A 17,895-nucleotide genomic window follows, 5' to 3' on the forward strand; every position below is an offset into this window, starting at 1 on the left:
TACATGAAAAATAAGTTTTTCCAGTAACATATTAGACATTAGTATATATTTGTAAATGTTTAACAGAAATAATGATTCTGTTTCTAATTTCATTTTCATTGTCTCAGCAGTAGTAGTGTACTTTGAATTGCTTTGTTGCTGAAATGTGCTACATAAATAAACTTGCCTTGCCTAGTAGTTCTGTGTTTGCAATATGCAGCTTATGTAACCACCAAACCTTTGACTTTGCAACAGATTGCAAGTAAAATTTCATTCATGCTAATATTTAAATTTGTGTGATTATACTGAATGTTTAGCATGAAAGACAGTTAACAATGAATAAAATAACAAAAGGTTAATCAAATTAGAATACTGTTTAAGTTTATATATGACTATGCTGTTGTTGTCATCTGAGTATAATTCAGACTTGTACATGTGGAAAATTGTGTTTATATATGCAGAAAAAAAAACTTTAAAAATCACTTAAATAAAAAATTCTGTAAATCTTCAAGTCTCAATATGTTATTATGATTGTTCAAAAAGGCTTGCAGTGTTTTCTCTGAAGTAGGAACCACCAGAGGGAGACTCTTACTTTCTCATTTGTGTGGGTGAGAAACTGGATCACCCAAACTGTTTGCACACTTATGAATAACATCTTACATGATATGCATAACATCATACAACTGTACTTTAAGTGCTAAAACTGCACTCCAAAAACTGTATTTCCAAGTGAGATAATCTTCTATTTTGATTTGAAATCTTGTCTGACTTGTTTTGAGTTCAAATTATATTATACTGACTATGCAGGGATGCACATCTTGTCCTCGTGTCAGTTTTGTCTTTGAACACAGATTTCTGCCTCTTGTTTTCATCTCAGTATTCATCGTTGGTCTGATAGCTAATGGATGGGGATTGAAGTCTTTGCTGCAGAAATGGAAAAAACTGGGACATGTCAATGTTTTTGTTTTGAACCTTAGTCTTGCTGATATTTTGTATTGTTTTAAAGAAACACCTTGAAGTTGTATGATGTGTCTTAACATTTGAAGTCACAAATTAAATGGCTGATTATTCACTGTTATAATTACTGTGAATGAAGTTTTCTCCATCTGCAGAGAGCAGAGTCGCAGCAGCATGCTGCACTGGGCCCTGTGGAAGGATGGCAGGTTAGTCTGACTAACTGACTGACTGACTGTCTGACTGACTGACTGACTGACTTCAGTGCTGCCATTGGCCTGACAATTGCAAGATTTTCCTCTGTTGAAATGTGGCTGGAACAGATTGCCGCCCTGATGCTGCTGGAGAAGTTGACTTTGTCGCGATTGTTTGCCTTTTACTATTGTGTGATTGGTGAAAGCAGACCCCATTCAAACTTTAAAACGTTCACAAAACTTTAATTTTCAAAGTTGTATTCTGTGTTGTGAAATACCACTGACAAGGTCAGGCACATGCACAGAGGGACCTCAAAGGGGGCTTGAGCACCTGCCTGTTTGGTCTCTTAGAGACAAAGTGTCCCTTTACTGGGGTGATTTTTCAAATAAATAAATATATTCCTGTTGATCCTGCTACATCCAGTGTGACACAACAATATACTCAGTACCTCATGTTGTTTCTAGCTGACAGAGAATTTATATTGGTATATGTCAGTGTTAATAGTTTACTGTGAGGTAAAGTGATTGTAGGTGACGGAACTCAGTAGCACTAAAGTTCAGGGGGACTATTATTGTCATCGCACATCCCATGCAAAGCAGGTATGGATCAAGTGTGTGCATGTTAAATAAAAAATAACAATGTATGACATCCTTACATTCTTGTCACATTATGCCATGTTGTGATTAGAATTAAAGGTTCTGTCAGAAATTCCTTCTCACTAGTGACATCTGTGGCCATTAAATGAGCTGCAGTCAACACCCTGGTGCTCGCGGTACGAGACTATTGCAGGTGATGTCTTTTTCTTCACTTGCACTTCTTATAATTACATAAAAGATCTCTAACGTTGTGTTTTGCACCATGTTTGAGCAAAGCATCTCTCACTCCCAATCAGTCAACCCCACCGCCATCCTCCGCTGTATGTACGTGCACTTGCTCACATGCAAACACACACAGAGGTTCCTGCTGCATTGTGGCTGCTGGCCAGTGAGAGCTATGCTGCTAGTGTGGTTAGAAATCTACAGAGAAACAGTCTCAACTCTCAAGATCTTAGACCATTATTTTTAAAAGATGTATTCTGTAACTCTCTTTATTCATGCTAAAGACATAATTTATAATTGCTATAGATTTGAAATAGGCCATTTCCAATTAGTACAATATTTGGGTTGTCAAATTTTGAACTATGTTTTTGGTTGGAGTGTATCCAAACCAAACACTGTTATTATTAAAAGGCTTATTACTGATTTACAAAGCTAAATGATTTGATCACCAGAAAATAAGGCTATTAATGACAACATTTGAGATAATCAGAGGTACACTGTCATACAAATCAAACATTTCTTGTTATATTACTGTATACTGATAACATATAAGAACAATACAATCAACTCACAGCTAAAATACAAACATGCTTTACTGCAGGAAGCGGTAAACCATACAAAACCCAACCAGACAGTGGAAACCTGTAACCTCATGTTACTCTAATAGCTTATTGACTAACACAGTACCTGTCTTAGTTTAAAAAAAAAAAAACAACGAGTCAACCAGTGAAATTTTACGGGTCCATTTCCTGTAAACTCGCAGGTGCAGAAATACATATCTAGTATTCAGAGGCCAAGGCTTAGAACAGGAAGTCTTTTCTGAACTGCTGAACTGTTATTCTGTTTCACATATTCACCGAGGGAAGGAATTACACTAACAATGAATTACACATCTTGTCAACGTGTCAACTTTGACTTTTCAAGCAGATTCCTGCCAACTGTTTTCATCTTAGTATTCATCGTTGGTCTGGTGGCTAATGGATGGGGACTGAACTATTTGCTGCATAACTGGAAGAAACTTAAGATCATCAATGTTTTTGTTCTGAACCTTGGTCTTGCAGATATTTTGTATCTGCTCACACTCCCATTTCTGATGGTGTACTATTTTATGAAGAGTAAATGGATCTTCGGAGATGCATTCTGCAAGATAACAAGATTCTGCTTCAACCTGAATTTATATGGCAGCATTGGATTCCTTACTTGTATAAGTGTGTACAGGTACCTGGCCATTGTCCATTCAGTGAGAATGATGGGAAGATTAACTATTACCCACTCTGTGGCTATCTCAGTCATGGTTTGGCTGTTGGTGAGTGTTCAAAGTCTTCCGGACATGTTTTACATCAAGACATTTGGAAACAGGCCTGGGAAATGCTATGATACCACCAACAGGACATATGTTGAGGATTACTTGAAATACAGCCTCGGATGGACACTTACTGGGTTTTGTCTCCCATTCCTCATCACACTGGGCTGCTATGGACATGTGATTGTTGTTCTCTGCTGCAGAAATACCATTGACAAGGTACAGAAACAGAGAAGTTTGAAATTATTGCTAATCTTGATTGTTCTCCTCTCTGTTTGTTACATCCCCTATCATGTATTGAGGAATCTCAACCTCTGGTCAAGAGTTTTATTAGAACAGAAGAAATGCCGTGAATGGTCTAATAGAGTCTACATTGCTCGTCAGATAAGTCGTGGACTTGTATGTCTGAACAGTGCCCTCAACCCTCTGGTTTATCTTCATGGAAATGAAAATATTACTGTTCAGCTCAGACAGCTGCTCCAGCGAGCTCGTCAGATGTTCAGACATCCACCTCCAACAGACTCTGGTAGTGTGCCCATGAATCAAATCACAGATTAGGTATAATACATGATAAATATATTTTTCCAATAACATGTTAAATATTAGTATATATTTGTAATTGTTTCTCAAAAGTAACAATTATGATTTTAATTCCATATTTGTCCCTTTAATTTTCATTGTCTCAGCAGTAGTAGTATACTTTGAATTGCTTTGTTGCTGAAATGTACTACATAAATAAACTTGCCTTGCCTAGTAGTTCTGTGTTTGCAATACGCAGCTTATGTAACCACCAAACCTTTGAATTTGCAACAGATTGCAAGTAAGATTTCATTCATGCTAATATTTAAGTTTGTGTGATTATACTGACACAATGTTTAGCATGAAAGACAGTTAACAATGAATAAAATAACAAAAGGTTAATCAAATTAGAATACTGTTTAAGTTTTTATATGACCATGCTGTTGTTGTCATCTGAGTATAATTCAGACTTGTACATGTGGAAAATTGTGTTTATATATGCAGAAAAAAAAATTAAAAATCACTTAAATAATAAATTCTCTAAATCTTCAAGTCTCAATATGTTATTATGATTATTCAAAAAGGCTTGCAGTGTTTTCTCTGAAGTAGGAACCACCAGAGGGAGACTCTTACTTTCTCGTTTGTGTGGGTGAAAAACTGGATCACCCAAACTGTTTGCACACTTATGAATAACATCTTACATGATATGCATATCATCATGCAACTGTACTTTAAGTGCTAAAACTGCACTCCAAAAACTCTATTTCCAAGAAAGTGAGATAATCTTGTATTTTGATTTAAAATCTTGTCTGTCTTGTTTTGAGTTCAAATTATATTATACTGACTATGCAGGAGTGTTTGACTCAATTCAACTCAATACCACTCGCCTTGTCTTAATTTGCCATTTTTATCTTATTTGAGGTTATGTTTTTACTTAGATACAAGGGACATGTCTGTTTCATGACCTGCAGTATGCTTTGACACTTATTTTAAGCTCAGCAATTTAAACCTATAGTCAGAATAATCAGTTGATTATCAGATGATCAGATGAAAATACTATAAACCAGAATAGCACATATTGTACGCCTACAGCACATGTGGGGACAAACATTACTATGAAGTAATTAATCATTATTGGTCAAAAGTTTCATGAAAGGTGATATTTTCATAATGACCAATAAACAAGACTATAAGACTTAATTAGTACAAAACACAATGTATAGCAAAAACCGAAGTATTGAAATTTTGACCTGATGATGGTGCTAGGTGAAAAGTCAGCGGTTCACTTAAGTCAATGAGAGTCATCTTCTGGGGATCATGAATGTTTGTACCAAATTTTGTTCCAATCCGTACAGCAGATGTTGAGATACTTCAATGAATAAGTGCATACTTTGTGGTGCTAGAGGAAAAGTCAGAGGGTTACCAAAGCAATTGAGATTCTTCCTCTTGAGACCATGAATATCTGTACCAGATTTCATGGCAATCCATTCTATAGCTGGTGAAATAATTTCACTCAAAACCAAAAAGGTCAACCACATTGTGGAGGAACAGCCAGGGCATCACCAAAGTCAATGGGAGACATCATAAGGGGAACGTGAATTTATGTACAAAATTTCATGGCAATCCAACAGTTGATAAGATATGTCAGTTTGGACCAAAGTTATTGGTCCACTGCACCAGTAGTCAGTTGACATGTTGGCTCAGTGCTTAGTGTGCATGACTCTATACCGGTATTCCCTGTGTGATGTTTTGTTGTTTTACCTTTTTTAACACTTCTGGTAATTGGACATTCTGACTTATTTTAAGAAAACTATCAAGTGAAAATCACTGACTGCACTAGCAGCCAAATTTGCTTATTTCAAGCCAAAGAAAGCTAATATCCAAAATGTTTTCATTTAAATTTGACAGGGCATTTTTGCTGCATGCTGTCAAATAAGGAGCTACATATGGAAATTCTGACTGTAATGTTCAACCTTAAGATGTTGTTATATCATGGCACTAACTATATAAAACCATGTTTTACACTTAAGCAGGTCATGTGAACGTCCACTGTCTGTTCACTCCGGTGTAAAGACTTTTTAAAAAATATGTCTACTTTTAGAAATCACCACAGTTTCCAAGAACCTAGAGACCACATCCACTGTGGTATGTCGTAAACATTTTTCTATTGTGCTTTTCAAATGATATGATAATGAGCAGTGATTGTGAACAAGCAAATGGACAAAGCATGCACGCACATCTTTTTTACCCACAGATTTATCTGTGATCTCAAATCTGCATGTGAAACAGCAATGCTTCAAACAGGAACATGGTTGGTCACGTTCCCTTCCACCTCTTACACTGAAAGGGTTTGAACTAATTTCTTTCCAGAAGACAGAATGAATAACACATCTTGTCCTCGTGTCAGTTTTGTCTTTGAACACAGATTCCTGCCTCCTGTTTTCATCTCAGTATTCATCGTTGGTCTGGTAGCGAATGGATGAGGATTGAAGTCTTTGCTGCAGGAAAAAAAACTGGGACATGTCAATATTTTTGTTCTGAACCATAGTCTTACAGATATTTTGTATTGCTTTAAAGAAACACGTTGAAGTTGTATCGTGTAACTTAACATTTGAAGTCACAAATTAAATGGCTGATTATTCACTGTTGGAAAGTACTTTGAATGAAGTTTTCTCCATCTGCAGAGAGCAGAGTTGCAGCAGCACGCTGTACTGGGCCCTGTGGAAGGATGGCAGGTTAGTCTGACTGACTGACTGACTGACAGACTGACTGACTGATTGACTTCAGTGCTGCCATCGGCCTGAAAATTGTTAGATTTCCCTCTGTTGAAATGTGGCTGGAACAGATTGCCGCCCTGATTCTGCTGGAGAAGTTGACTTTGTCGCGATCTTTTGTCTTTTGCTATTGTGTGATTGGTGAAAGCAGACCCCATTCAAACTTTAAAACCTTCACAAAACTTTGATTTTTCGAAGTTGTCATTCTGTGTTGTGAAATACCACTGACAAGGTCAGGCACATGCACAGAGGGACCTCGAAGGGGGCTTGAGCACCTGCCCGTTTGGCCTATTTGAGACAAAGTGTCCCTTTACTGGGGTGATTTTTTAAAATAAATAAATATATTCCTGTTGATCCTGCTACATCCAGTATGACACAACAACATACTCAGTACCTCATGTTGTTTCTGAATGTAGCTGACAGAGAATTTATATTGGTATATGTCAGTGTTGATAGTTTACTGTGAGGTAAAGTGATTGTAGGTGACGGATCTCAGTAGCACTAAGGTTCAAGGGGACTATTATTGTCATCGCACATCCCATGCAAAGCAGGTATGGATCAAGTGTGTGCATGTTAAATAAAAAATAACAATGTATGACATCCATACATCTTTGTCACATTATGCCATGTTGTGATTAGAATTAAAGGTTCTGTCAGAAATTCCCTCTCACTAGTGACATTTGTGGCCATTAAATGAGCTGCAGTCAACACACTGGTGCTCGGGGCACAAGATTACTACAGGTGATGACTTTTTCCTCACTTACACTTCTTATACTTACATAAAAGATCTCTAATATTGTGTTTTGCACCATGTTTGAGCAAAGCATCTCTCACTCCCAATCAGTCAGCCCCACCGCCATCCCCTGCTGTATGTACATGCACTTGCTCACATACAAACACACACAGAGGTTCCTGCTGCATTGTGGCTGCTGGCCAGTGAGAGCTATGCTGCTAGTGTGGTTAGAAATCTACAGAGAAACAGTCTCAACTCTCAAGATCTTAGACCATTATTTTTAAAAGATGTATTCTGTAACTCTCTTTATTACTCTCTTAATTTATAATTGCTTATAATAGATTGGGAATAAGCCATTTCCAATTAGTACAATATTTGGGTTGTCAAATTTTTGAACATTTTTGGTTGGAGTGTATCCAAACCAAACACTGTTATTATTGAAAAGGCTTATTACTGATTTACAAAGCTAAATGATTTGATCACCAGAAAATAAAGCTCTTAATGACAACATTGAGATAATCACATATCTTTTTATATTACCTTATATTGATAACATATCAGAATAATACAATCAACTCACAGCTTAAATAGAAACATGCTTTACCAAAGGAAGCGGTAAACCATACAAAACCCAACCAGACAGTAGAAACCTGACACCTTGTGTTACTCTAATAGCTTATCAACTAACACAGTACCTGTCTTAGTTATGTTAAATAATGACTTTGCTGAAAGTGAGTAAAATTATCATGTAGTCCTGCACTATAGAACTTCTACTGACTACATGATACAGAAATAATTTCCAATATGTAGTGTGAAACTTTGTGTGGTCACTAGTAAAAACTGCAGCCTTTCTGATATAAAGTGGTGAAATGTAATGTGCTAAACATTTCCAACTAACTTTCTCAGGTTTAAGTAAAGATAGGGGAGGATAAATTGATATTTGAATATAATTGTTGATCAGGTTTGAAGAGAAATGAAATTATAGCTATTTTCTAATTAATACATTTAAATATTTAATGCCCTCATGTTAGAAATGGTGCCACACACATAGGCTACTAAACTAGAGTTTAACTTCAGTTTTCATTTATCAAAAGGTATTGTCAGAGGAGTCACAAAATAAAGACAGACAGAAGTACATATTAGCCTGTCATTGCAGTCTAAGCTGTGACTTGGTTTGAGCATGGACTCACTTTCTATTTTTAGTTTTAATAAAAATAACCAACGAGTCAACCAATGAAATTTTACGGGTCCATTTCCTGTAAACTCGCAGGTGCAGAAACACATATCTAATATTCAAAAGCCAAGGCTTAAAACAGGAAGTCTTCTCAGTACTGTTGTACTATTATTCTGTTTCACACATTCACCGAGGGAAGGAATTACACTAACAATGAATAACACATCTTGTCAACATGTCAGCTTTGACTTTACAAGCAGATTCCTGCCTCCTGTTTTCATCTCAGTATTCATCGTTGGTCTGGTAGCTAATGGATGGGGACTGAAGTCTTTGCTGCACAACTGGAAGAAACTTAAGATCATCAATGTTTTTGTTCTGAACCTTGGTCTTGCAGATATTTTGTATCTGCTCACACTCCCATTTCTGATGGTGTACTATTTTATGAAGAGTACTTGGATCTTTGGAGATGCATTCTGCAAGATAACAAGATTCTGCTTCAACCTGAATTTATATGGCAGCATTGGATTCCTTACTTGTATAAGTGTGTACAGGTACCTAGCCATTGTCCATCCAGTGAGAATGATGGGAAGATTAACTATTACCCATTCTGTGGCTATTTCAATCATGGTTTGGCTATTGGTGAGCATTCAAAGTCTTCCGGACATGTTCTACACCAAAACATCTGGAAACAAACCTGGGAAATGCTATGATACCACCCATAGCAGATATGTTGAGGATTACCTGAAATACAGCCTCGGATGGACACTCACTGGGTTTTGTATCCCATTCCTCATCACACTGGGCTGCTATGGACATGTGATTGTCATTCTCTGCCGCAAAAATACCATTGACAAGGTACAAAAACAGAGAAGTTTGAAGTTGTTGTTCATCTTGATTGTTCTCTTCTCTGTTTGTTACATCCCCTATCATGTATTGAAGAACCTCATCCTCTGGTCAAGAGTTTTATCAAAACAGCATAAATGCCGTGAATGGTCTAATGGAGTCTACATTGCTCATCAGATAAGTCGTGGACTTGTATGTCTGAACAGTGCTCTAAACCCTCTGGTTTATCTTCATGGAAATGAAGATATTCGTTCTCAGCTCAGACAGCTGCTCCAGCGAGCTTGTCAGATGTTCAGACATCCACCTCCAACAGACTCTGGTAGTGTGCCCATGACAGAACTCACAGATGAAGTTTAATACATGAAAAATGTATTTTTCCAATAGCATGTTAAATATTAGTATATATTTGTAAATGTCCCTCAAAAGTAATAATGGTTTTAATTTCATATTTGTCCCTTTAATTTTCATTGTCTCAGCAGTAGTAGTGTACTTTGAATTGCTTTGTTGCTGAAATGTGCTACATCAATACTACAAAACTTGCCTTGCCTAGTAGTTCTGTGTTTGCAATATGCAGCTTATGTAACCACCAAACCATTGACTTTGCAACAGATTGCAAGAAAGATTTCATTCATGCTAATATTTAAATTTGCACCATGTTTGAGCAAAGCATCTCTCACTCCCAGTCAGTCAGCCCCACCGCCATCCCCTGCTGTATGTACATGCACTTGCTCACATACAAACACACACAGAGGTTCCTGCTGCATTGTGGCTGCTGGCCAGTGAGAGCTATGCTGCTAGTGCGGCTAGAAATCTACCGAGAAACAGTCTCAAGTCTTAAGATCTTAGACCATTATTTTTAAAAGATGTCTTCTGTAACTCTCTTTATTCATGCTAAAGACATAATTTATAATTGCTATAGATTTGAAATAGGCCATTACCAATTAGTACAATATTTGGGTTTTCAAATTTTGAACAACATTTTTGGTTGGAGTGTATCTAAACCAAACAACACTGTTACTATTAAAAGGCTTATTACTGATTTACAAAGCTAAATGATTTGATAACCAGAAAATTTGAGATAATCAGAGGTACACTGCCATACAAATCAAACATTTCTTGTTATATTACTGTATACTGATAACATATAAGAACAATACAATCAATTCACAGCTAAAATACAAACATGCTTTACTGCAGGAAGCGGTAAACCATACAAAACCCAACCAGACAGTGGAAACCTGACACCTCGTGTTACTCTAATAGCTTATCGACTAACACAGTGCCTGTCTTAGTTATGTTAAATAATGACTTTACTGAAAGTGAGTAAAATTATCATGTAGTCCTGCACTATAGAACTTCTGCTGACTACATGATACAGAAATAATTTCCAATATGTAGTGTGAAACTTTGTGTGGTCACTAGTAAGAACTGCAGCCTTTCTGATATAAAGTGGTGAAATGTAATGTGCTGAACATTTCCAACTAACTTTCTCAGGTTTAAGTAAAGATAGAGGAGGATAAATTGATATTTGCAAATAATCATTGATCAAGTTTGAATATAAATGAAATGAAATGAAATTATAGCTATGTTCCATTTAATGAATTTAAATATTTATTGCCCTCACGTTAGAAATGGTGCTACACACATAGGCTACTAAACTAGAGTTAAACTTCAGTTTTCATTTATCAAAAGGTATTGTTAGAGGAGTCACAAAAATAAAGACAGACAAGTACATATTAGCCTGTTATTGTAGTCTAAGATGTGACTTGGTTAGACCATGTACTCACTTTCTATTTTTAGTTAAAAAAAAAAAAGACAAACAAGTCAACCAATGACATTTTAAGGTCCATTTCCTGTAAACTTGTAGGTGCAAAAACACATATCTAATATTCAGAGGCCAAGGCTTAAAACAGGAAGTCTTTTCTGAACTGCTGAACTGTTATTCTGTTTCACACACTCACCGAGGGAAGGAATTACACCAACAATGAATAACACAACTTGTCAACGTGTCAACTTCGACTTTCCAAGCAGATTCCTGCCTCCTGTTTTCATCTTAGTATTCATTGTTGGTCTGGTGGCTAATGGATGGGGACTGAAGTCTATGCTGTACAACTGGAAGAAACTGGGGGACATCAATGTTTTTGTTCTGAACCTTGGTCTTGCAGATATTTTGTATCTGCTCACACTCCCATTTCTGATGGTGTACTATTTTATGGAGAAGATTTGGCTCTTTGGAGATGCATTCTGCAAGATAACAAGATTCTGCTTCAACCTGAATTTACATGGCAGCATTGGATTCCTTACTTGTATATGTGTGTACAGGTACCTGGCCATTGTCCATCCAATGAGAGCGAGGGGAAGATTAACTGTCACCCACTCTGTGGCTATTTCAGTCATGGTTTGGCTGGTGGTGAGTGTCCAAAGTCTTCCAGACATGTTCTACATCAAGACATCTGAAAACAAGACTGAATGCGACGAAACCACCAATGATACATATGTTGAGGATTACCTGAAATACAGCTTTGGATGGACACTTACTGGGTTTTGTATCCCATTCCTCATCACACTGGGCTGCTATGGACATGTGATTGTTGTTCTCTGCCGCAGAAATACCACTGACGAGGTACTGAAAAGGAGAAGTTTGAAGTTGTTGTTCATCTTGATTGTTCTCTTCTCTGTTTGTTACATCCCCGATCATGTATTCAAGAACCTCAACCTCTGGTCAAGAGTTCTGACCAAACAGGGGATATGCCATGAATGGTCTAATGGAGTCTACATTGTTCATCAGATAAGTCGTGGACTTGTGTGTCTGAACAGTGCTCTAAACCCTCTGGTTTATCTTCATGGAAATGAACATATTACTGCTCAGCTCAGACAGCTGCTCCAGCGAGCTCGTCAGATGTTCAGACGTCCACCTCCAACAGACTCTGGTAGTGTGCCCATGAATCAAATAAAAGATGAAGTGTAATACATGATAAATATATTTTTCCAATAACATGTTAAGTATTGATATATATTTGTAAATGTTTCTAAAAGTAACAATAATGTTTTTAATTCCATATTTGTCCCTTTAATTTTCATTGTCTCATCAGTAGTAGTGTACTTTGAATTGCTTTGTTGCTGAAATGTGCTACATAAATAAACTTGCCTTGCCTAGTAGTTCTGTGTTTGCAATATGCAGCTTATGTAACCACCAAACCATTGACTTTGCAACAGATTGCAAGAAAGATTTCATTCATGCTAATAGTTAAATTTGCACCATGTTTGAGCAAAACATCTCTCACTCCCAGTCAGTCAGCCCCACCGCCATTCTCCGCTGTATGTACATGCACTTGCTCACATACAAACACACACAGAGGTTCCTGCTGCATTGTGGCTGCTGGTCAGTGAGAGCTATGCTGCTAGTGCGGCTAGAAATCTACAGAGAAACAGTCTCAACTCTCAAGATATTAGACCATTATTTTTAAAAGATGTCTTCTGTAACTCTCTTTATTCATGCTAAAGACATAATTTATAATTGCTATAGATTTGAAATAGGCCATTACCAATTAGTACAATATTTGGGTTGTCAAATTTGAACAATGTTTTTGGTTGGAGTGTAACCAAACCAAACACTGTTATTATTAAAAGGCTTATTACTGATTTACAAAGCTAAATGATTTGATCACCAGAAAATTTGAGATAATCAGAGGTACACTGCCATACAAATCAAACATTTCTTGTTATATTACTGTATACTGATAACATATAAGAACAATACAATCAACTCACATCTAAAATAGGAACATGCTTTACTGCAGGAAGTGGTAAACCTTACAAAACCCTACCAGACAGTAGAAACCTGACACATCGTGTTACTCTAATAGCTTATCGACTAACACAGTGCCTGTCTTAGTTCTGTTAAATAATGACTTTGCTGAAAGTGAGTAAAATTATCATGTAGTCCTGCACTAAAGAACTTCTGCTGACTACATGATACAGAAATAATTTCCAATATGTAGTGTGAAACTTTGTGTGGTCACTAGTAAAAACTGTAGCCTTTCTGATATAAAGTGGTGAAATGTAATGTGCTAAACATTTCCAACTAACTTTCTCAGGTTTAAGTAAAGATAGGGGAGGATAAATTGATATTTGCATATAATTGTTGATCAGGGTTGAAGAGAAATGAAATTGTAGCTATTTTCTAATTAATGAATTTAAATATTTAATGCCCTCATGTTAGAAATGGTGCTACACACATAGGCTACTAAACTAGGGTTAAACTTCAGTTTTCATTTATCTAAAGGTGTTGTTAGAGGAGTCATAAAAATAAAGACAGACAAGTACATATTAGCCTGTCATTGCAGTCTAAGCTGTGACTTGGTTTGAGCATGGACTCACTCTCTATTTTCAGTTCTCAAAAAAGGCAAACGAGTCAACCAATGAAATTTTGCAGGTGCAGAAACACATATCTAATATTCAGAGGCCAAGGCTTAAAACAGGAAGTCTTCTCTGAACTGCTGAACTGTCATTCTGTTTCACAAACTTACCAAGGGAAGGAATTACACCAACAATGAATAACACATTAACACACAACTTTGACTTTCCAAGCAGATTTCTGCCAACTGTTTTCATCTTAGTATTCATTGTTGGTCTGGTGGCTAATGGATGGGGACTGAACTATTTGCTGCATAACTGGAAGAAACTTAAGATTATCAATGTTTTTGTTCTGAACCTTGGTCTTGCAGATATTTTGTATCTGCTCACACTCCCGTTTCTGATGGTGTACTATTGCAAGTAAGATTTCATTCATGCTAATATATAAATTTGTGTGATTATACTGACACAATGTTTAGCATGAAAGACAGTTAACAATGAATAAAATAACAAAAGGTTAATCAAATTAGAATACTGTTTATATATGACCATGCTGTTGTTGTCATCTGAGTATAATTCAGACTTGTATATGTGGAAAATTGTGTTTATATATGCAGAAAAAAAAAATTAAAAATCACTGAAATAATAAATTCTCTAAATTTTAAGTCTCAATATGTTATTATGATTATTCAAAAAGGCTTGCAGTGTTTTCTCTGAAGTAGGAACCACCAGAGGGAGACTCTTACTTTCTCATTTGTGTGGGTGAAAAACTGGATCACCCAAACTGTTTGCACACTCATGAATAACATCTTACATGATATGCATAACATCATACAACTGTACTTTAAGTGCTAAAACTGCACTCCAAAAACTCTATTTCCAAGAAAGTGAGATAATCTTGTATTTTGATTTAAAATCTTGTCTGTCTTGTTTTGAGTTCAAATTATATTATACTGACTATGCAGGGGTGTTTGACTCAATTCAACTCAGTACCACTTGCCTTGTCTTAATTTGCCATTTTTATCTTATTTGGGGTTATGTTTTTACTTAGATACAAGGGACATGTCTGTTTCATGACCTGCAGTATGCTTTGACACTTATTTTAAGCTCAGCAATTTAAACCTATAGTCAGAATAATCAGTTGATTATCAGATGATCAGATGAAAATACTATAAACCAGAATAGCACATGTTGTACACCTACAGCACATGTGGGGACAAACATTACTATGAAGTAATTAATCATTATTGGTCAAAAGTTTCATCAAAGGTGATATTTTCATAATGACCAATAAACAAGACTATAAGACTTAATTAGTACAAAACACAATGTATAACAAAAGGTGATGGGAATGTTATTATTTTTGCAAGTATTTGCAGGTAAATCGAAGTATTGAAATTTTGACCTGATGATGGTGCTAGGTGAAGTCAGAGGATCACTAAAGTCAATGAGAGTCATCTTCTGGGGATCATGAATGTTTGTACCAAATTTTGTTCCAATCCGTACAGCAGATGTTGAGATACTTCAATGGATAAGTGCAAACTTTGTGGTTCTGTAGGAAAAGTCAGAGGGTTACCAAAGTGATTGAGATTCTTCCTCTTGAGACCATGAATATCTAAACAGGTTTCATGGCAATCCATCCTATAGCTGGCGAAATAATTTCACTCAAAACCAAAAAGGTCAACCACATTGTGGAGGAACAGTCAAACAAAAAAAAACAAAAAAACAAAGTCAAAGTCAAATTGAAAACAAAATTGAATTTAGAAAAAAAAAGAAGTCAGTACAATTTAACAAATTAAACTAAAGCACAAGAAATAAGATAAGCAAAAGAAAATAAAGAGAAAATAAATTAAACATAAGGAAGAAAATGACCCTGGTACATGGTCCTGAACCCGACCCAGAAGGAAGTCAATAGGAAGTCTGGGTTGGCGACCAAACATCAGAAAGAAGGGACACTTCCCGGTGACCTGGTGTGAGGTAGCATTATAGCAGAAAAGCACCTGTGGGAGGCAGGAAGCCCCGTCCCGTTTCCTTGATGACGGCAGAGTGCACAGCAGATTGTGGAGGGTCCGATTAAACCACTCACATTGCCTATTCCCCGCAGGGTGGTAGGGGGTAGTGCGGGATTTCTCCACACCATACAGGCTACAGAACTGGTGGATTAGCGCACTCTCAAAACTTCGGCCCTGGTCAGAGTGGACACGACCAGGAACACCAAATTTGAAAAACCACTCATTCAGCAAGACTTGTGCCACAGTAGCAGCCCGCTGATCTCGAGTTGGGACAGCTACAGTGTACTTGCTGAAGACGTCAGTCATCACCAAAATGTTTTCAAGCCCATTTTGGGATGGCTCCAACAGGGTGAAATCTAGCACCACAATTTCATTTGGCCTAGATGATAGTAGATGGCCCATATAGCTGTGTGACGCTGGCCCTGAATCTTTTGCAATCTGGCAGCGCTCACATTCCTGGACCCACTGTTTAATGTCCGAGCACATTCCTGGCCAGTAGTAATGCTGTCGCACCAGCTCAGAGGTGCAATCGATGCCCTGGTGGAGCTGGTTAAGGGTCTCCTGCTTCAAGGTGGCAGGCAAGAGAAGATGGAGGGTTTCTCCCCCCCCCATCTGAACGAAAGACACAACGGTAAAGAACCCCCCCTCGTTCAACCAAATGACCCCATTGGCGCAGAAGCGCCAAGGTGGGATGGGAGAGTTGTCTCCTCTCCTCTGGGGTTGGGAGAGCCCGCTATCTCCAAAAACCCAAGACTTCCTTCAGAAGGGGATCAGCCTCCTGCAAGGCATGGATGTCTGAAGGTGAGTGGAATGGGAGGGCGGACACCACAGATTGTGTTACAGGCACCAGTGACTCTGAAAAAATGGCTTGCTGGAGATGAGACGGGACGGGAGTACCAGGCAAAGCCTGCTCAGCTATGCTGGAACCTGATACGTACTGCTGGGAGAGTGCATCGGCATTACCATTGCTACGGCCAGTCCTGTGCTTAAGTTCAAAGTCGAAAGCAGCAAGTTGGGCAGCCCACCGATGCTCAGTGGCCCTCAGTTTGGCAGATTGGAGATGACTCAGTGGATTGTTGTCAGTAAATACAACACATTTATGCCCCAACAGATACTCTCGAAATTTCTCGGTCATTGCTCACCTGAGGGCCAGAAATTTCAGTTTCATGGAACTGTAGTTGTTCATGTTGCGCTCAGAAGGCCGTAGACCACAGCTGGCATAAGCAATGGGCCTGACAACACCTTCTGTCTCCTGAGACAAGATCACCCCAAGACCACTGTGACTAGCATCAGAAGTCTGCATAGACCAACACGGGGGCTGACACCAACTTGGCTTTCAAGGCCTCAAAGCTTTCCTCACACTGGGGGGTCCATGCAGAACCAAGGTCCTGCTTTTGCCTGCATTTGGACGGGCTGTCTGCCAGCTGTGCCACCAACTTATGCAGAGGGCCTGCCAGCTTGGCAAAGCCCTCCACAAAGCGCCTATAATAGCTGGCAAATCCCAAAAAGGTACGCAGCTCAGTCACTTGCCGAGGGCGCTGCCACTTAGCCATCGCCTCAATCTTGGCAGGATCGGTGGACACGCCCTCACCTGCAATGATGTGGCCAAGGTAATTTACCTTTTTCTGAAGGAAAGCACACTTTTCCAGTTTTGCCTTCAAGCCTTCGTTCTGTAGTTGAGCAAGAACCACTTCTAGTCTCTGCAAGTGCTGTGAGATGGAAGAGGAAAACACGATGATGTCATCAAGGTATAATAGCAAAGATTGGCACTGCTGGTCCCCAAACATCCTCTGCATTGACCGCTGAAAGGTGCTTGGGGCATTGCACAACCCGAATGGCATCCGGTTCCACTTGAAGAGACTAAAAGGGGTGCAGAAAGTGGTTTTTGGCTTGTCCTGCTCGGCCACTGGAACCTGGTTATACCCGCTGGCCAAAGCCAGAGTGGAAAAGCAGCAGGCATCAGAAAGAGCATCAAGGCTTTCTTCGAGCCGAGGTAAGGGAAAGGCATCCTTCCTCGTCTTGCTATTCAGAAGTCGAAAGTCTACGCACATGTGTAGACTGCCATCCTTCTTCCGAACCAGCACAATCGGGGAGGCATGGGGACTACTGCTATTCCTGATGATCTGTGCCTCCAGAAGCACCAAAGAGCTCCTGGTAGCAACGTCGGATGACGTTCATCCCCAGGATTCCAGGGACAGCAGAGGAGGACCCAGGTGGGTCCCTCACCACCAGAAC

The 17,895-nt window shown here is 38.4% G+C and overlaps 3 protein-coding genes across 3 annotated transcripts; all 3 read left to right on the forward strand.

The window, feature by feature from the left end:
- Window positions 1-2,826: 2,826 nt before the first annotated feature.
- Window positions 2,827-3,939, forward strand: LOC121896002 (P2Y purinoceptor 1-like). Its single transcript, XM_042409599.1, has one exon. It carries the CDS (start codon window positions 2,827-2,829, stop codon window positions 3,805-3,807), a length of 981 nt encoding a protein of 326 aa, XP_042265533.1. The 3' UTR covers window positions 3,808-3,939.
- A 4,722-nt stretch (window positions 3,940-8,661) lies between these two features.
- Window positions 8,662-9,738, forward strand: LOC121896001 (P2Y purinoceptor 1-like). The gene has a single exon (XM_042409598.1). The coding sequence runs from the start codon at window positions 8,663-8,665 to the stop codon at window positions 9,647-9,649; it is 987 nt and encodes a 328-aa protein (XP_042265532.1). The 5' UTR covers window position 8,662; the 3' UTR covers window positions 9,650-9,738.
- Window positions 9,739-11,135: 1,397 nt separating this feature from the next.
- Window positions 11,136-12,352, forward strand: LOC121896048 (P2Y purinoceptor 1-like). The gene has a single exon (XM_042409679.1). It carries the CDS (start codon window positions 11,277-11,279, stop codon window positions 12,258-12,260), a length of 984 nt encoding a protein of 327 aa, XP_042265613.1. The 5' UTR covers window positions 11,136-11,276; the 3' UTR covers window positions 12,261-12,352.
- Window positions 12,353-17,895: the final 5,543 nt, after the last annotated feature.

Source organism: Thunnus maccoyii, chromosome 4 (genome assembly GCF_910596095.1).
Source record: "Thunnus maccoyii chromosome 4, fThuMac1.1, whole genome shotgun sequence".
Lineage (NCBI taxonomy): Eukaryota > Metazoa > Chordata > Actinopteri > Scombriformes > Scombridae > Thunnus > Thunnus maccoyii.